The 21,826-nt window shown below is 45.6% G+C and overlaps 1 protein-coding gene and 1 long non-coding RNA gene across 2 annotated transcripts; one reads left to right on the top strand and one right to left on the bottom strand.

The window, feature by feature from the left end:
• Positions 1-2,410: 2,410 nt before the first annotated feature.
• Positions 2,411-3,963, top strand: LOC138956018 (uncharacterized; the record flags this gene model as incomplete). Its single annotated transcript, XM_070327490.1, has 1 exon — positions 2,411-3,963. A coding segment is annotated over one exon (1,553 nt), but the record flags the coding sequence as incomplete, so codon positions are not given.
• A 79-nt stretch (positions 3,964-4,042) lies between these two features.
• On the bottom strand, positions 4,043-21,610 carry LOC138956019 (uncharacterized). Its single transcript, XR_011452467.1, has 3 exons — positions 20,405-21,610; positions 5,102-5,219; positions 4,043-4,148 (listed from the first exon to the last, which is right to left on the bottom strand). It is a non-coding gene; the product is annotated as an uncharacterized lncRNA (long non-coding RNA).
• Between the last annotated feature and the right edge of the window lie 216 nt (positions 21,611-21,826).

The following is a 21,826-nucleotide window of genomic DNA, read 5'->3' as shown; positions in this document are numbered from 1 at the left end:
ACTGCTGAGTGTCTTAGTATTGTAAGATGTGTGATTTGAATTTTGGTTTAAAGGTGCCTTTGGTTTGAACACCCCTACCCCTACGAGGCAGAAATACAAAGAAATAGAAGGAAATTGAGCCTATTTGGAACCAGACTTTAGTATGTTCCCATGGGGGGATTCACGGTGCGAATGACACTGCGTCAGCTTTTTCATTTATCTTTAGTATTTTCTTCAACTTTAACTTTTAGGACCATGTATGAGGTTGTGGCAAGCTAAATACACAACACGACGACGTCTCGGAAAAATAGTAAGGATTATATAGGGAAAAACAACAGTGTCAGTTAAAGTCCGTTTTGAAGGTGTTAGTGGTTGGGGATTTTGAAAAGCATCAGACATCAGGCAGATACAATCCTTTCTGCGTGTTCTGGTGCAGAAAGAGTTTTCAGTTTATACATTGGGGTGACCAGTAGATACCATTTTACAACCATACCCCCAAACGACATTTACAGAGCCCAAAGAAGGATTTGGGTCAATTTCAAAGCCATTTTTCCGTATGAAGCGCCAACTTTATATGAAAATGTGTTTAATAAACATCAAAGGACTGAGGTTGAACTTTCTGATAAGGGACATTTTAAACCTAGTCATTGTCACTTCAACGTTGTTCTCTAATATGCCTGGACTAATAGGGGTGATTCTCCTCCGATAAAGTTGATCTCCTTTTCTCTTTCAAAGAACGCTTTCCTTCTCCATGCCTATCGTGGTTAATCTTACACCGATGTTTCGTGTTGAAATGCTGGTACTATTATCTGTACCACCGTATTCATCTTACCGTGCGCTGGTGTTTTAAGGTCGAAAGCTAGCACTATTATCTGTACCATCGTATTCGTCGTACATCGATGTTTTTATGGTCGAAAGCTAGCACACTTATCTGTACCATCGTATTCCTCTTAACACTTACAGTGATGTTTTAGGGTGGAAAGCTAGCACTACCATTAGTACTCATTGTAATTGATGTTCCAGCCGCAGGAGGCTTTGCAAACTCCTTTGTACTTCACATGAATTTGAGGTCGAGCAGCTGGTGCTCTAATTACGACTCATTAATCATAAACTTTCGTTGTTTTGTTTACTAACACCGATCGGAACAGGCGTTTTACGGTAATGTAAAATAATACAGTTTATGTACTTGGTGCAACAATTTCTGGGTGGGGATCTCATGACAAATGACCTAAAGTTATGTTGGTACTTATACACTAGATGTAATAGGAATCAAATCGATGTTTCTGCAGTGAACACACACACACACACTCTCTCTCTCTCTCGCCCCCCCCCCCCCCCCCTCACGCTCGTCATCCTTTATATCCACCCACTCCCCACAGAACCAGACAACTAAGCTTCTCACACACATTTCAAACAGCAGGAAAGGAAGTCGCACATCCTCATCCGCTTAATCTTTCAACGCCAGGCCTTGAAGTTAGTGGCAACACCACAACAACAACAAAAACATGCAAACAAAATGTGCAACATGCTTAAGAAGGCGGAAGAGAAGAGAGTTAAACAAGAAAAGCGAACAACACCACAAGCTACACAATCATGCACGCCATGCAAGAGATGAGGGGGGAGGAGGGGGGGAGGAGAGAGATTGAAGGGACGAGAAAGTCACTTACTGCATGCAATGCCGTGGGGAGTGGGACGATTAATCCATTTTGTTTTCCAATTTCGCACGCTGCTTTCGGAGTCTGCCGTGGGTTTGAGTGGTGTTTTTTTTCCCGACGACGTTTAGTTGTGTTGGGTTCCAAGAAAGCGGGATTTGGATGGATGCGGCACATTTTAGAACTGACGATCTATCCGTCTTCAGTCGCCAATGATGAATGCTTGGCTCGATATTAATCTGATGCTCTCTCTTACCTTTCACATCATTATGACAGAGAGAGAGATGGGGGTGGGGGAGGATGAGAGAGAGAGAGAGAGAGAGAGAAAGAGAGAGGAGAGAGAGAGAGAGAGAGAGCCAGACAGACAGAGAGACAGAGAGAGAGGAGAGAGAGAGGAGAGAGAGAGAGAGAGAGAGTGTGTGAGGGCATGGGGTGAGGTGAGAAGGTGTGTGTGTGTGTGTAAACCGTTTCGGCCTGAAAGAAAGGTAATTGGTGTGTGTGTGTATATACAGCCGTGTGAGCGCGTGCGTGTCAGGCATACATTCAAAAATGTCAAGTGACATCTTTCCGTTCAATAGACTTGCACTGCTGACATTCGCACACAATCTTGATTAGGATGGATGCACTCGTTAAAAAGCTCACGTTAGGTAAGAGTCTCAAGGGACACACAACATGCCAGCAGAGTTGGAAACAAACAAACAAAACAAACAAACAAACAAAACCAACCCCCGCATGCATCGCAAACACAAAACAAGTGAGCGATGAGAGTGGGCCAACAGAGACAACCACAAGAGCTGTGGGCGATGACAGTGGGCAAACAGAGACAACCACAAGAGCTGTGAGCGATGACAGTGGGCAAACAGAGACAACCACAAGAGCTGTGGGCGATGACAGTGGGCAAACAGAGACAACCACAAGAGCTGTGAGCGATGAGAGTGGGCAAACAGAGACAACCACAAGAGCTGTGAGCGATGACAGTGGGCAAACAGAGACAACCACAAGAGCTGTGAGCGATGAGAGTGGGCAAACAGAGACAACCACAAGAGCTGTGGGCGATGAGAGTGGGCCAACAGAGACAACCACAAGAGCTGTGAGCGATGAGAGTGAGCAAACAGAGACAACCACAAGAGCTGTGAGCGATGAGAGTGAGCAAACAGAGACAACCACAAGAGCTGTGAGCGATGACAGTGGGCAAACAGAGACAACCACAAGAGCTGTGGGCGATGACAGTGGGCCAACAGAGACAACCACAAGAGCTGTGAGCGATGACAGTGGGCAAACAGAGACAACCACAAGAGCTGTGAGCGATGACAGTGGGCAAACAGAGACAACCACAAGAGCTGTGAGCGATGAGAGTGGGCAAACAGAGACAACCACAAGAGCTGTGAGCGATGAGAGTGGGCCAACAGAGACAACCACAAGAGCTGTGGGCGATGACAGTGGGCAAACAGAGACAACCACAAGAGCTGTGAGCGATGACAGTGGGCAAACAGAGACAACCACAAGAGCTGTGAGCGATGAGAGTGGGCAAACAGAGACAACCACAAGAGCTGTGAGCGATGAGAGTGGGCAAACAGAGACAACCACAAGAGCTGTGAGCGATGAGAGTGGGCAAACAGAGACAACCACAAGAGCTGTGAGCGATGACAGTGGGCAAACAGAGACAACCACAAGAGCTGTGAGCGATGAGAGTGGGCAAACAGAGACAACCACAAGAGCTGTGGGCGATGAGAGTGGGCCAACAGAGACAACCACAAGAGCTGTGAGCGATGACAGTGGGCAAACAGAGACAACCACAAGAGCTGTGAGCGATGAGAGTGGGCAAACAGAGACAACCACAAGAGCTGTGGGCGATGAGAGTGGGCAGACAGAGACAACCACAAGAGCTGTGAGCGATGACAGTGGGCAAACAGAGACAACCACAAGAGCTGTGAGCGATGACAGTGGGCAAACAGAGACAACCACAAGAGCTGTGAGCGATGACAGTGGGCCAACAGAGACAACCACAAGAGCTGTGGGCGATGAGAGTGGGCAGACAGAGACAACCACAAGAGCTGTGAGCGATGACAGTGGGCAAACAGAGACAACCACAAGAGCTGTGAGCGATGACAGTGGGCCAACAGAGACAACCACAAGAGCTGTGAGCGATGAGAGTGGGCCAACAGAGACAACCACAAGAGCTGTGGGCGATGTGCCTTCACGAACAGCGGAAAATGGAACTCATTTCAACCATCGCAATAATGTTGGCTGGAAAATTCAGCACCTAATCGAATCGCTGGCACAGCCCATAACTCCCGTGGCGGGGACAAGGGGAAAACACACACGCACATAACCGGGAGACGATAAAACAGTGGCAGGTTGGCCTTTTTTATGATGAAAAATACCAACACCCCAAACTACCCCAAAGGGGATGTCTGTTTCCGCAATGTCCGGAATGCAACGTATACTCACAGTCTGCGTCTTCATCCCAATCGTCGTCCTCTTCATCAGAATCATCGGTTGATTTTCGTTTTTTCTCTACACACAGGGGCAACAAGAGACATGGCGGTTACTTCCTTGCTCAGTGGCGGCTTTCAACACAATCACAGGCTTTTTGTCCCCTTCACTGGGCACTGTGGTTCAATAAGCCACACAAAGGGAGCGGTCATCGCACCTCTAAACGGAGGGTATACAGCCCAGCATAGGTTTTTTTCCAAACATGTTGATTTCATGAAGAAGGATGTAAAGAAAAAGGCGTACACGCTCAATACGTGAGACAGCAGACTCTCTCAAGGACACGCTGCCTGATTCATGCACAACAGAGTCTTGCAACATTCTACTGTAGCACTCAACTATGCACAAAAAAGAGACCAACATTCTGCAAAAGCCACAGCAAACAAGAAAACACATAACAACACTCATACAAACTCGAGCACAGGTAACAAGGGGGGCAAGCCTGAGCGCAAGGTGTTTTAACCATTAAGAAAGCGACAAAACTGGAGAACAACAAAGAGGGCAGAGCGTTCCCCCTTAAGCTGGCTTTGGCCAAACATGAGAGGTAGGTGTAACACACACACTCAGGAGGGGAGCACTCGACAATAAGACAGGAATGTAACCCAAAGAGGAACACAGAAAAGAAAGGTGAAACAAATGGGCTGCACAACAGACAGAAGTAGAATTCATACCATCATGAAGGGGAGGGGGGGGGTGGGGGGGCCTGGTGGTTGTTGGGGGCAGAGAGAGAGAGAGAGAGAGAGAGAGAGAGAGAGAGAGAGAGAGAGAGAGAGAGAGAGAGACAGACATACAGACAGACAGAGAGACAGAGATAGAGCCAGAGAGAGGGGACAGAGATTGGGAGAGAGGGGGAGAATGACTGGGAACTGGTTACAAAACACATCTATAAAGAGAAGAAACAGTGACAGTCAGGTATCACCAGCCTCTTGTTCAACAAACTGACTGCAATTACGGTGGTCCAAACTATATTCACTTACCGACAAGTCGTCCATCCTTGACCGGTCGGAGTTTGGGCTGCGCCTTAATGTCCAGGAACAGTTGTTCGATAGGATCCGGTGGCTTCGGAGGCAAGGATTTCAACTTTCGGTCTTTCACCTGTTCAACACACACAGATAAAGCGAAATTAGTGTCACATTGTACATTCGTCATTTGGGAACCCCAAAAAAAATCCTAAAGGGAGGAGGGGGGATTTTGATGTTATGAATGTAAATCCACCCAGTTGTGCTCCATGTTCCTTATTTCATGTATGCGGCAATATTCCAATGAAATTTACTGAATAAACTTGTTTAAACCAAATCCACCCAGCGAAACGACTGAACACAAAACCACAAAACAAAACAAAACCAGCCGAGACAAAAACCAAAAAGTCACAAGACACGTGCAAATCAACAGACGATCAACATAAAAAGTATGAAGCTGCAGGCAGCCCTCAAAAGCGGTATCGGGTAGCAGGAAAATCGGGTAGCAGAACGTTTCCGACAAATATAAGACAAACAGGAGGAGGAAAAGGAAGAAGAAAATGATATATTTCTGACACCTGATTTTGCTTACTGCGCACGTGCCAGGGCCAAAGAGGGAAGGAGATTGTTTTCACACATGTAGACAAAGTGACACTGCAAGTGGAAAGCCCTCCAAAAGAAACAAGCAACTCGTTAGCCTTTGGTGGTTATCAAGCCACCTCTCTGTTCCTGTAACAAGGATTGGAACCTCTTCGCCCCAACACACGGGAGGCGGCGAATACTGAGAGGCGAAGCTAAATGTCAACGACGACCAGAACAGATACGACGCGGAACAGTCAATTCAAACACATCCAGAAGTACAGCTATATATAACCCAATAGCCCTCCAATGAAAGACAATTCAAAACCACTCAGAAGAATAGTAAGCTCAAAATCCGTCAACGAAACAGTTAACTCAAACCCGGTCAAAAGAACAGTGAACTCAAAACAATTGGGTGTGACTGTCAAGGGATAACCATTCAATCAGCGATATCACAAAATTAATTCAAGGAAGATATTATTTTCACAGTATCAACTTGGCCATATGGAGCTGAAAATCCCTATGACTACAGTTCAGCAATGGACTCAGAATTCAACACTCAAGGCGTCAAATCTGTATCGTCCTCTTCGGGATTAACAAGGAGAGATAGTAGTAGGTCACGACACAGCGTGTAAGAGCAAAGAACCCTCATGTACACAAGATGTTTGGCGCAGAGTGAAACAGAAACGGAGCACGTGCGTACCGGCAGAGCAAGAGCCCAGGCTTTTAAGCGTGGCATCTCTCTGCAGGTGATCGAAGACGGATCGTTCGCTCCTCAGGCGCCAGATTAACAGCAGATAAATCACGATCCAGGCTGCGCCACGAAGACAAGCGCGAGACGAAGACCAGAGAAAAGAACAATGGTTGACCAAATGACGAGAGAGAGAGAGAGAGAGAGAGAGAGAGAGAGAGAGAGAGAGAGAGAGAGAGAGAGAGAGAGAGAGAGAGAGAGAGCGAGAGAGAGAGAGAGCGCGAGAGAGAGCGCGAGAGAGCGAGAGAGAGAGAGAGAGCGAGAGAGAGAGAGAGAGAGAGAGAGAGAGAGAGAGAGAGAGAGAGAGAGAGAACTCAGAACTCAGAACTTTATTACATAAGGATAAAGGTTTTAGGCAATCTTCCAACCTGTCCTTGGAACATATACAGAGAATAATTGTAAACGAAAGCAAAGACTGCGCGCATACACACACACACACACACACACACACACACACACACACACACACACACGTATATACACACACACACACAAACTCACACTCGCTTACACACACACACACACACACACACACATGCACACATATATACACACATCCCCCCCACACACACTTGCTCGCGAGCGTGCGCTCGCATACCTACACACATGCACATGCTATCATTTCATACCTAAAATGAACAGTATCTCATCAAAGTATTAAACTAGTAAAACATCAAAATAATGGTCGAGTATAAACATAAAAAATATTGGACTCGCAAAGTCATAAAAAACAAGACCAGACACAAACAACGGAAATGCTTTTTTTAAATTTCTTAAAAAAGTACAGCAATGTATTGCCGAACAGGGCCATATACAGGCAGCTTAAGTTTCAAGAAGAAGGGGGAGGGGGACGAGGGATTACGCATTCAGATTAACTACATATACAATATTTAAAAACAAACTAACACTTAAGAGCATTGCATATATTATCCGAGTACACAATGGAAACTGGACATCAGGGGCAGTTTATAGTGTGATGAAATGTGTGTGCAACTGCCTTTTAAAGGCCTTTAAGGATGCGGATCGTTTGATTTTCTATTGGCAAAGAATTCCACAGAGATGATCCTGAAAAAGCTAAGCTGGATTTATAAAGATCTATACGAGGAATTGGAGGAAGTAAATTTTGAGACCCATACCTCTTCGTAACATGTGTAAAATAGGATTGCACATAACTGGGCACATCACCATGAACTAATTTATACATAAAGACAGCCTTATTGCCTAGAGAGAGAGAGAGAGAGAGAGAGAGAGAGAGAGAGAGAGAGAGAGAGAGAGAGAGAGAGAGAGAGAGAGAGAGAGAGAGAGAGAGGGGGGTAGGGGTATTAGACGTATGGCTGGAAGGAAAAGTAAACTTGACCTAAAATCACAGCCAGCATCCGTGTTTCATCCCGAGCTCTAGCAGCACCACGGTAGACCCATCTCCTATCAACAAGACCTCAACACAAAACAGACGGAACCTAAACACCATCTCCTATCACTGAGCGATCCGACTTCATCTTAAAACAGCGAGGCGCCTAAACACAATCTCACCCCACAGGGAGATCTGGCTGATCTTAAAACAAAAGGAAGCCATACTACGCGGTCTTGTCATCAAACAACATTCCGGGAAAGGCTAAATTTAGTTCCCCGCACGACCTAGAAACTTGCCCCTGAAGGAGGAGCAGGCTCATGAAAGCTAAACACAATCCTATTTCCTGTAATTACTCACATGATTTGATTACACAGCGAAAGTACACTCACCATTACTTCAAAGAAATTAAAATGACGTTCTAGTAAACAAGCCCGACAATAAATCCTCGTGTATACAACGTTGGCCCGATAGCATTCACACGTCATTTGACACCTCATAAAAAGGAACGGGAGCAAGTATAAACCAAGAAAAACAAACACTAATTCAATACGGTCATGAGCTTTGAACACATGCGAGTGCATACACTACGGCGGCTGTTGAAACAATGGCCTTACTCACGTCGTCGTAAAATAATGATTGATGAACTCGGAATAATTATCAGGCGTGTCATACTCTCTAAACACAAGAAAAAGGCGGCGACCGGAACTAACAACAGAAGTATACACCCCCTCCAACACACACACGAAACACGGACAGCCTTACCATCATCCACACAAACTCTACCTCATATTCAACGACAAAAACAATATCCGAAAATTGCCACAATAATGAAAACACAAGACAACAGAACCACACAGCCCATGCAGCAAATCACGAGCATGATCGATCGTTAAACAGCCGACATACAAACAATGTCCCAAAACACTTACTTACAACAACACAGAGAGCAATTTCAAGGTTCACCTCCCGTCACCAGGCTCCCTCGTGAATTGTTTCTCTCGCGTTCCCGTTGCCAACATGTAAACTAGACTACATGCAAAATAGACAACATGAAAACTACATTTTATTATCTTGCAACCGCTGAAACAGCTGGTCACACTGCACAAAGAGTGTTTTCGGAACACCACATAATATGCTACTAGTTGGCACAAATACGCGTTTCTACCTATACGACGTGTTTTACTCACCACTCACTCCCTCTCAAACAGCACGTGACTCGCTACAATCCCAGGAACACACAGACTGACACACGCACTGAACGTTTGTCGTGTACTAAGACCTCTGTCTCCAGAAGACACAGAAGTCTATTCGTTGTGAAACGCCCTTAAGCTGCGGCGATGTGGCAAGTGTCGCAACAATCCACAAATCGCCAACTTACACCTGCACACACTAAAACCTTTGTCGTGCACCTGACTCGAGAAGTCCCAAACTGACATTTTCCTTCACACCGTGGCGATGAGACAGTGGGCAGCCGGCGACTGGCGGTGACGAAAGGTTTCAATGTCAAAAATGCACTAGCCACAGGGATTGCGGCAAGGAAATCCACTGAGGATTACTTACTGTCAAGGAAAATGTCCCACTCTGTTGCTATGTCGCCACATAACGAACACAACTCGAAGCACATACCACTTCATAACAAGAGGAAAAGAAGAAGATTTGTGTTGATCTGAGGATCAGCGCAGAAAGTCACTGTCCAGAGGCCCGCAAAACTTGACAAGACCAGCTGTGTTTGTGTCTTAGGCTAATTCTAATCTTACTGCCACTGCTAATCTAACGGGCGAAAGGACGGACGGGCAAACGGACATACATACACACACACACACACAACCTAACACACTCTCTCTCTCTCTCTCTCTCTCTCTCTCTCTCTCTCTCTCTAATGTCCTACCAAAGCAGGGTCAGATAATTATTAGCCCTCAGGCCAGCCGGCAGAGAGCTCGCCTGGTCCATCATTATCGTCCATCACACTATTCTCTCCCCTCTGGTCACCAGCCCACATATTTAACGGCTTCTCTGAAAGCCCTAGTCGCCTACGACCTTTAACATTATCCGAGCAGTAATGCTACGACACCACCCATGATAGTCTGGAGGCCACACCCATAGTGCTATTAGACAGAAGATAAACACTATGCAAGCTGTGAGGCTAACGACACCACCCATGATAGTCTAGAGGCCACATCCATAGTGCTATTAGACAGGAGATTAACACTATGCAAGCAGTGAGGCTAACGACACCACCCATGATAGTCTAGAGGCTACATCCATAGTGCTATTAGACAGAAGATTAACACTATGCAAGCAGTGAGGCTAACGACACCACCCATGATAGTATAGAGGCCACACCCATAGTGCTATTAGACAGGAGAAGATTATCGCATCTTGTTCCTCCCGGCACTTTCAGCACTCTCCGAACAACATGAATTAACCAAACATGATATCAGTCTATAGACTAGAGCACAGATTGAACCACCTCCATAGGAGGTGAACTCGGTATTACTACAAAGTGGAGTAGGCCACGGCGATGTGCAGGGTGAGCTTCAGCACTAACTACTTGTAGCTGGCTTGGTAATACTCAGGCTTCCTAGCTGCAGATTTACAGAGAAGGAACAGGACACGAAACTTGCGCCTCACCAAGCAGCAAACCAACAAATTCAAAACGGGAAAAACCTGCAATTTTTACAGAAAGATTGGCAGTACTCTTCACACCGAAACCAATCATTCACGACGACAGTTTCCCGGTATTCCCAAAGACGAAACAATAGCCAATGCGCAGAATTACGCAGATTCGCTTTTGGAATGCCTGCTGCAAATGAAGCACGACAAGCCTGGACTCAAGACGACAGAAATGAGATGGCGGGGCCCGGCAGACCAGACGTACACGACATGTGCAAGTGACAATCTCAAGACCGACAGCAACTCACGGCAAGGGACAGGCTGACGGTACCGAGTACAGGCAAGCGAATCCATGTAATCCTGTAATGGCAAAGCTAGAACTATGTATTGTACTCGGAGTAAGAAGAGACAGTTAGGGACCAAAGGAGAAAGAGTTTAGAATTAAAAAACCGAAGCCAAGGATGAAAGTCGCTTGTTCATTTCAATGCTTGTTATTCTCTCAGGTGCCAGGAGACTTATTCCGAATAACTCTCACTCACTCTATTACACATGTCGTATGCATTGAGAGCGCTTACTCCCCTTTGTTTATCGGATATGTTGTTTGTTTGTTTGTTTGTTTGTTTGTTTGTTTGCTTAACGCCCAGCCGACCACGAAGGGCCATATCAGGGCGGTGCTGCTTTGACATATAACGTGCGCCACACACAAGACAGAAGTCGCAGCACAGGCTTCATGTCTCATCCAGTCACATTATTCTGACACCGGACCAACCAGTCCCAGCACAAACCCCTTAATGCCAGACGTCAGGCGGAGCAGCCACTAGATTGCCAATTTTAAAGTCTTAGGTATGACCCGGCCGGGGTTCGAACCCACGACCTCCTTATCGGATATCGAAGGCAATGTTGCCAGTACATCAAGCGTTACAATACTGAACTATTTCAACATACCTTATTAAATGTTCACCTCAGTTTGAAATCAGCGTACTTTGGGCAACGAAAGAGTGGACCATCATGTCTTTACCACAGAATTAATCCAGTCACCACTTGCTACCCACACCTATACGAGCAGGAAGTCTGAGAATCAGGGGCTCCAGACGTGTAGAGGACACAGCCACAAATTGTCAGGGACAACCCTCAGGAAATCAGACGACCAGGGCTACACGGAAAGAAGGGCGGGGCGAGGTGATGAGAGGAAGAATGACTGGCATCAGAGAGACCCTGAAGCACGAGACCTGTCTGGCACCAGCAGACTCGTCTGAGGTGAAGAGCCCAGAACCGCTTATTGACCAAACTCGATGTGCCCAGATCACCGCCTACTCTTTGGACAAGAGCGAGGGACTTCACCCAACAGTTCAGTGATGGCGCTAATATTTTTTCAAACTGGTACACAAACTGTTATGATGAAAACTATCCAGAAACAAAAGGTAGGCTGGTCATTGTAACTAGTAAGAGTCCAACTCAGAGTACTGGTTTTGTTGTTTTACCAGCGAACAAACGGTAGTTTCTAAAAATCAACCGGTAGGTTATACCGGCAGCCAATTATGTTCCGGTATTTTTTAATTTCAACCGGTATAATACCGGTAATTACCGGTTTTCGCCAATACTGACAGTTCAGAATCAGTTAAAATCTCCCTAAAATCCGCCGGACACCAGTCATACTTACACTTATTTTTGGTATGCAGTCAAACCCCACTTGAGCGCTAGCACTTTCAAGATTTGCACATGGTGGCCCCAAAAAATGCAACCCACTAAAAGCGGAAGTTAGTGTACACCAAATATGAAGTAATTCGGTCAACAGATGTAGAAGTTATTAGCACACATGTGGGTTGCATTTTTTGGGGGGATCACCCTGTATTTAAAATACTTTAAAGCAACCCTAACTCTATTACTTCATGCTTTTAGCTTATTTGAACTCTTTAAATGCCAATAAATGACAGGCGTTGGGTACGAGTCCGAGACAGGATCATACCTATATACTTTGTGATCACATCAATAGCAGAACAAACAACAACAGCTATTTTATTTGATTCATATCTTACACGTAAATTCGCAGGCCAACCAGTTCGTTATAAACGGAAAAAAAAGTAAAATTGTGTATCGGAACAGAAATGAAGTAATGCTCCAGAGAACGGAGTCGACACCACCTTGGTGGCAATGAAAAGAAAGGTTACACGGCAGAAAGATTTTCTTGCCACACACATCGTAACCCTAGCTATTACGATTCAGCAGGACACACACACACACACACACACAAGAGAGAGAGAGAGAGAGAGAGAGAGAGAGAGAGAGAGAGAGAGAGACAGAGAGAGAAAGACAGACAGACAGACAAACATTATACAGACAGACAGAGACAGAGAGACAGACACACAGTAAGAGCGAGGTAGACGATTACAATCTATGTTGATGTAAATTCGCGTCCCATGCAGGCAAGCGAGACAGAATAAGACGGATAACACGCTTCCTCGATCCCCTAGAGATGCTCAGATTGGCTGCAAAATGGAAAGGAAATCTCAGCATCTCAGACGCCGCATTTCCCTTTCTCTCCACCAGCGAAAAATGTGAGGGGACTAGGCCTATCTGTCATGTAACTAGGCAGTCTCTGCTCATCCGAACGACCCGTAATCAATCACAGTAGCGAGAAAAATTCTTGCATGCAGTCCCCGAAAAATAGACACGATTCTTACTGACAAGATCTGCCTTGTTTTTCGATTCTGTCGTTTATTTATTTGGAATAAAACTTTTCTTCGCTGCAAGCACACACCCACACCCACACTGAGACGCACGCACACACACACACACACACACGTACACGCGGGGGCGGAGACGGGAGAGGGAGGAGACGAAATAGAGAGAGAGAATAATAGAGAGAGAAATAGAGAGCAAGAGAGAGAGAGAGAGAGAGAGAGAGAGAGAGAGAGAGAGAGAGAGAGAGAGAGAGAGAGAGAGAGAATAATAATACGAATATTTATAACGCGCACATATCTCACCAACAGGCGACTCAAGGCGCACATACACTCGTTCACACACACGGAGACTTAAAGTCACTAGCACACACACAGAAAGAAAGAGAGAGAAAGAGAGAGAGAAAGAAAGAGAGAGAGAGAGAGAGAGAGAGAGAGAGAGGGAGAAAAAGAGAGACACAGAGAGAGAGAGAAAGAAGAAAGAAAGAGAGAGAGAGAGAGAGAGAGAGAGAGAGAGAGAGAGAGGGGGTGTGTGGGGTATGTGTGAGGAGAAAGACAAACAGAGTTTTCCAATAAAGACGTCATACAACAATTTTCCCGTCAGACAAAACGCCTAAATTAGGTCAAAGGAACGGGTGAAAAATCGGTCAACAACAGCAAGGACGAAAACTGTTGCAGTAAACAGCAGCAACAACAACAACAACAACAACAACAACAACGCCATTATAAAAACAAATCGAAGAATTTGCAGTTAGTAACCCACATTTACCAATTCAAAAGTGATTTACGCTCAGTGAAGGAAGTTGTTTTGATGTCAAGATTCCAGGAACAGACACGTTCCACCAGACAGAAACTTCCCCTACAGAAATCGTTATGGCACCATTTTGTCTGATTCTCTGCGCTGGATTTCTTCCACGCGCATCGAAAATGTGAGCACAGATAAAAGTAACGATGTTGCAGAGGAGAGCTTGAAGAAGCCATGTCACCTTCCCCAGGAAAAACATTGCCAAGTGATAACTCTCGAGTGAGTTTTTACACCCCCGGTATAGGGGTGTGTATAGGATTCGGTCGATGTGTTTGTTTGTGTGTTTGTGTTCGCATATAGATCTCAAGAATGAACGGACCGATCGTCACCAAACTTGGTGAACAGGTTCTATACATTCCTGAGACGGTCCTTACAAAAATTGGGACCAGTCAAACACACGGTTAGGGAGTTATTGGTGGATTAAGATTCTACAAGGACTTATAGAGGGACATATTAATGGTCAAAGGGAAATAACCTTCTCAGTTGGTGGCAGTGAGAATGGTAAGGACGGGGGTGTTTTTCCTACCTCGGAGGAATTTCTTGTTATTCCGACGTTTCGCAGAAATAGTTACAGACACGCGCAACTGCCAAGCTACTACTCATCTACTCAAATGTAACCAGAAACGCGAAATAGGAATTATCCGAGAGTGAAAAATCCTGCAGAAACTGCTTGTATTTCTGCTTTAGCAACTACGCATCAACGTATAACTTCATCTGCAAGAGGAGCACCAATGGTATTGCTCCGCAGATCAACGATCGGATCGGATTATATGCCTCAGAAGATTGACATTCGATATTGTACCAGATAATGTCTACTTACGCAGCTAAACACCACCCACACAACTGAAAAGACAAGAAGACTGAAGTTGGAAGCATTGTACCAGACATGTCTACCCACGCAGCCAAACCTTTTTAAACACCAGACACACGGCTGAACAGACAAGACGATTCCGACGTGACAGAAGCAGAACACTTGTAACCATGGTGTCAGAAAAGATGTCACGCACATACATAACGGCCCTGGGGAGCGGGATGGGGATTGACACAGAGGAAGAGAAAAAGTTCGGGGGGGGGGGGGGGGAGGGTGGAGTCAGGGAAGGGTTATTGCTGAGAAACCAAAGTAATGCGGAAACAAATGCACCATAATTGAATGCACAGCAAACTTTCACGTGTGAAATGCCCAGAAATGATGAAGTTCGAGTAATGAGGGGTGGCGGTTGGAGGAGGGGGGGGGGGGGGGATGTTGTGAGGAGGGAGAGAAGCAAAATCCCGGAAGACTGCGGAGAAAACGGCGTCTTCCGCGCGACGGAACTACTAACAAGGAGAGAAAGAGCTCTGGCCTTCACATAACCATGGCGACGGCATTGCGACACTTCTGCGTGACAAAGCACCGCCGCAATTTTCTCCTAGTTTCCTCTATATTTGTTTCACCCTAAGCTGCACGCAAGGTGGGGCGGAAGCAGGGCGAGGAAATGAAAAAAAACAAACTAAAAGACCAACACCCACAACATAAAAATCGATCTCAGTAAATCACCGCTGCGTCGTAAAATGGCCTAGTCTCAAGCAAAGGGTCAGTGCTTTTCTGTACATGTTCATTCGACGTCTAGACACCCCACACACTAAAAGTCTAATAAAAAGCTGGAATAAGTGCCCTCTCAAAAAGCGCTACAAAACCCTGAAAGCTTCAAACAGTCACTGCCCTTCACCAGCAACTATTTAACAAGTCAGATTCGCACCCCCTCCCCCATGCTAAATAAGGGTTCCTCTCAAAGACCGCTCTGAATGCCAGAAAGCTTTACAAGTATTGGCCAGTCTTTGGGAACAACTCTCTAACAAGACACAAGGGGGAAGATGGTACCACAGAAGTGGCTTTCTCATAATCAGCAAAAAGTCACCGTCTGCAAAAACAACGTATAACAAGCCCCCCCACTGGCCCAAAGCCCTCGAAGTGGTCGGAGACAGGCTTTTTAGCCCACGTCAGCCCGACTTTAGATGGCGGGCTTCCTTCAAAATGTCACCAATGGCTGCAGGCTGTCCGCCAGCTCGCTTGGACACACAATTCTAAACGACAGCGGGATCTAAGCTCGCTCTAGTCTCATCGTTGACCTAAGCTGATCAAAACTCGCTCTTGTTTCATGGTTGGTGATCTAAGCTCGCTCTTGTTTCCTGGTTGGTGATCTAAGCTCGCTCTTGTCTGAGTATCGTTGGGGATCTAAGCTCGCTCTTGCCTCATCGCGTGTTATCTAAGCTCGCTCTTTTCTCATCCCGACTTCCGGCTAGCGGGAAAGGATGGATGGATGGTATGGGACTGCGACGAGGTGGAACATTAACCCGACGTCGTTGCGTTTACGCCACGCTAGACTCTATCACTCTCACTCGGGCATTGAGGTGGGCCGACATCAAAGCCTGTGATAGTGGGGCGCTGCCATTTCGGTCGTCTAACACAAACAGGGACACTAGGGGAAAAACAGACAGGGAACAGGTATAAAGAAGAAAAAAAAAGAGCAAGAAAAAGGCGGTGTTGCAATATTTTGACGCAAGCGCAGCTCTGGCAATATGGGCGAAGTAATGATAATGGGAGAAGAAGCACAAGAACGGGGGAAAAAATCTATATTTAGTTAGACACTGCATTACAAAAACCCAACTATTTCAGCACCCCCCACCCCCCGCCCAAAAGAAAATAAGTATATGACAACACCTTCCCTTGGCCCTTGTCTCCACGCAACGGTTTCCTAATTAACAAGAATGAGGTCAACCATTTTCTGGGCAGCTAGGAAAGCTGTACAACATATGGAACAGTAATTACACGCCTCAGCAAGACGCCGACCCACTTTTAATACAACAAACAAACAGGCAAATGACTAGAACAGGTCATAGCAGGACAATACGGACGGTAGCCCCCACCGCCAGTGAAACCTAATTACTGTCGACCTACCCCCTCCCACCCCCATCTCTCCCTCTCTCTCTAAAATAAATAGCCTCAGGCTGAAGTTCCAGATTTAAATCCTCCAACAAGAAAGTTCCTGGGCTATTTTCGGCTGAAAGGACCAGATAAAACACTAATGAACAGATACCGCGTATTTTCCCGGTGTTCATCTTCTCAGGCCTTAAAAGCCTGCCTCCTCTTTCGTCAAATTATCTGCAAATGAAAGATCGTCTCAGAAATACTCTAGCGCTAAACAAAGCAAAGCCAAGACCAAAGTCTGATATCAAGATGAATGAAAAGATGTCGGCGAGTTCTCCTCTTGTTCGCCATCTTTCTAGCAAGGCTAATACAGTGGTCAGGCACGACGCAAAGCCCGCCTTCTCACTCACACTGATTGAAGATGGATGGGACAAGAAATACCGCAATATTGACTGCTGCTGTCAGGGTCCTGTGTTATGAGAGAGAAAGAGAAAGAGGAAGAGAGAGTGTGTGTGTGTGTGTGTGTGTGTGTGCGTGCGTGCGTGCGTGCGTGTGTCAGTGTGTGTGCGTGCGTGCGTGTGTTTGTGCGTGTGTCTGTGTTGATGGAGAGGCGAGTGTGAGCAGGTGTTGCTAAATGCAAAAATAAGCAGATATATATATATGTAAACATACGTTTGCATGTGCAGGTGCCTGCACTTAACCATAGTGGTGTCACGCCGTGCTGCAAAGTACTCCACTCAAAACACCACAAGCATATCGCCAACCATCAAAACACCACAAGCATATTGCTAACCATCAAAACACTACAAGCATATCGCTAACCATCAAAACACCACAAGCATATCACTAACCATCAAAACACCACAAGCATATCGCTAACCATCAAAACACCACAAGCATATCACTAACCATCAAAACACCACAAGCATATCACTAACCATCAAAACACCACAAGCATATCACTAACCATCAAAACACCACAAGCATATCACTAACCATCAAAACACCACAAGCATATCGCTAACCATCAAAACACCACAAGCATTATCACTAACCATCAAAACACCACAAGCATATCACTAACCATCAAAACACCACAAGCATTATCACTAACCATCAAAACACCACAAGCATTATCGCTAACCATCAAAACACCACAAGCATTATCACTAACCATCAAAACCCCACAAGCATATCACTAACCATCAAAACACCACAAGCATATCGCTAACCATCAAAACACCACAAGCATATCACTAACCATCAAAACACCACAAGCATATCGCTAACCATCAAAACACCACAAGCATATCACTAACCATCAAAACACCACAAGCATATCACTAACCATCAAAACACCACAAGCATATCACTAACCATCAAAACACCACAAGCATATCACTAACCATCAAAACACCACAAGCATATCACTAACCATCAAAACACCACAAGCATATCGCTAACCATCAAAACACCACAAGCATATCGCTAACCATCAAAACACCACAAGCATATCACTAACCATCAAAACACCACAAGCATTATCACTAACCATCAAAACACCACAAGCATTATCGCTAACCATCAAAACACCACAAGCATATCACTAACCATCAAAACACCACAAGCATTATCGCTAACCATCAAAACACCACAAGCATTATCGCTAACCATCAAAACACCACAAGCATATCACTAACCATCAAAACACCACAAGCATTATCGCTAACCATCAAAACACCACAAGCATTATCGCTAACCATCAAAACACCACAAGCATTATCGCTAACCATCAAAACACCACAAGCATATCGCTGACCATCAAAACACCACAAGCATTATCACTAACCATCAAAACACCACAAGCATATCACTAACCATCAAAACACCACAAGCATATCGCTAACCATCAAAACACCACAAGCATATCGCTAACCATCAAAACACCACAAGCATATCACTAACCATCAAAACACCACAAGCATATCGCTAACCATCAAAACACCACAAGCATATCGCTAACCATCAAAACACCACAAGCATATCGCTAACCATCAAAACACCACAAGCATATCGCTAACCATCAAAACTTCACCACACATCCTTCTTACAGAAAGACCTATGTCTCTCTGCATGTCCGTCCGTCTGTCCGCCCGTCCGTCACCATTTTGACCGCTTACAGCTCCGGCGTTATTTTTCAAACAAGGGCAAAGCCCATACGACTCACATGCTTGACCTTTACATGACCTTGACCTTCAGCTAAACCTAGCAATGACATCATACACTAAGAACTGCTTTACACATTTTTCCTACCAAAATACATGTGACCTTGACCCAAGGTCAAGGTCATCCATGGTCATGCAACACAAAGCTGTTAATTCAAGACATAGGAAGTACAATGGTGCTTATTGGCTCTTTCTACCATGAGATATGGTCACTTTTAGTGGTTCACTACCTTATTTTGGTCACATTTCATAAGGGTCAAAGTGACCTTGACCTTGATCATATGTGACCAAATGTGTCTCATGATGAAAGCATAACATGTGCCCCACATAATTTTTAAGTTTGAAACAGTTATCTTCCATAGTTCAGGGTCAAGGTCACTTCAAAATATGTATACAATCCAACTTTGAAGAGCTCCTGTGACCTTGACCTTGAAGCAAGGTAAACCAAACTGGTATCAAAAGATGGGGCTTACTTTGCCCTATATATCATATATAGGTGAGGTATTCAATCTCAAAAACTTCAGAGAAAATGGGAAAAATGGGAAAAATAGCTGTTTTTAGACAACATTTATGGCCCCTGCGACCTTGACCTTGAAGCAAGGTCAAGATGCTATGTATGTTTTTTGGGGCCTTGTCATCATACACCATCTTGCCAAATTTGGTACTGATAGACTGAATAGTGTCCAAGAAATATCCAACGTTAAAGTTTTCCGGACGGACGGACGGACGGACGGACGGACGCCGGGACGGACGGACGGACGGACGACTCGGGTGAGTACATAGACTCACTTTTGCTTCGCATGTGAGTCAAAAATGGCAAGAGGAAAGAATACGACGTTGCCCACGAGAATTTGAGGAGGGAGCACGACTTAAATAATAGCAGACTGCAGACATGAGACTGGCCAATCAATAACACAACGTGCCGTGCACTGTAATCACACTGTGCACCACGAACACCTACACAGGCCTGCACCAAATGACAACGATATGTATCGACAGAAAGGTTGGGATGGTAAGGGAAGGAAATAGAGAGGGAGGAACGGAGTGATGATAGACACAAAGAGAGGAATTCAGGCAAGAGAGAGAGAGAAAAAGAGAGAGAGAGAGAGAGAGAGAGAGAGAGAGAGAGAGAGAGAGAGAGAGAGAGAGAGAGCGAGCGAGAGTTTGTGCGTGCGTGCGTGTGTGTGTGTGCGCGTGTAGGGTGGATGAAGAGGGCTGTGGTAAAGCTAAGTGTCACGTTAGACTACATGCAAGTAATGTGAATGGACATTCAGGGATCCATCAGACACACAAGCAGGTAAGGTAAGCACACCCCCCCACACACACACACACACACACACACACAAACACTCCCCCCCAACCACATTTCTCAGATGCAACACCCAAACCTCCACTAAGTGAGTCCAATAATTACCATTCTCAGCTCCCAGGAGGCGAGGGGCGGGGAGGGGCAGCGGAACGCGTAGTGGTACTCCATCCCCTTCCCCCTCCCCCGGGCCGGCATCTTACGAGGGAGGAGGTAGTCCTCGATACACAGGCGGTCGCCGTCATCTTCAGTCCCCCCTCCCCCTCCTCCTCCTTCACCCACCTCCATTGTCCGCCACCCGCTTGGCATCGATTTCACACGAACAGACGAACAATCCCCGATCCCAAGTGAATCACAACTGGTCTTCCCGTTACCACGACTAGTCCCCTAAATGATTCACTGATTATACGGCTTTTGGTCGCCTTGGTATCAGTTCTCTGAACTCTGGATCATGTAAATTTGTAATTCTTCTTCTCGTTCGCCAGATCATGGTGATAGTGTACATTTTGTCCCCAGCAGCTAATCCAGTCCGCAGGTGCTGCGGTTATGAATTCTTTCACTGTCTTCCAAAGCGCTGGCTAACGTCAAGACTATTTTTGCGTCGTACGGAAGTAATGGCGCAGTGTTTATCTTTCCAACAGAAACTTAACGTCTCCACACAGTCTGACTACCAACAGTAGTTGTCATGTGTCTTAGACACAACGTTATTTCCATGTCGACAAAAACACCTCGGGAAGACAACAGCTAGCACTTCAGGTGTGTTCTCTCTGAGCGAAGAAACGGATACATATGGAGTTACACTCTGATGCTTGTGCGTATAATCTCGAACACTTGTGTACAGGTAATTATCACGTAGACTCCACATAACCCTTGGCCGGACCTCAGTTAGCTCAGGTGATGCAATAACACGTGTCCAGTCAGTTTCCGAGCTCTTGAAGAAGTCTTGAGAAATTCAACAGACTTCGAAGCCACTGATGTTCCTCGACGAAATGTCCACAAAACAAACCCAGAACTCGCACACACATGCGTTGCTTTCACTTTGACCATCTTGGAAACCAGGGAGTCAGTGCATCCATTACAGTCTCAAGACATCAATAATTCGGAACACTTCTAGGTCATTTCTACTGAATGTCTCACTCAATCAAACGTGAATGAGTTGAGTGGAACAAACAAATGAGTCACGTGCTGGTTTGAGAAGCCCGAACAAGTATACAGTTTCTGCGGAAGGCGTTGATGCTGTTGTTTTCCGCAGCTGACGGTGAAACTGTGGCACTGGAGTGACGGCGTGCTACTTTTGCTTTCTAACCCTCGAAGCAGCAGTCAGTGGTGTCTGCTGCGCAGCAAAATCAAGCACACACCGACTTCCATCGCATCATTGCGGCAGTGGCAGTAGCAGGCTGCGCGACACAGCACAAAGCTATCCTTGGCACAATGGGTCAAAAATCCCAAAAATAAGGCCTTAAAAAAATAAGCCCTTATTTTCGAGAAATAAGGCCTTATTTTGAAAGTAAGGCCTTAAATCTCTATAGT

Source organism: Littorina saxatilis, unplaced genomic scaffold (genome assembly GCF_037325665.1).
Source record: "Littorina saxatilis isolate snail1 unplaced genomic scaffold, US_GU_Lsax_2.0 scaffold_1077, whole genome shotgun sequence".
Lineage (NCBI taxonomy): Eukaryota > Metazoa > Mollusca > Gastropoda > Littorinimorpha > Littorinidae > Littorina > Littorina saxatilis.
The sequence above is the reverse complement of the archived record's forward strand: the minus strand, read 5'-3'. Positions and strand labels throughout refer to the sequence as shown.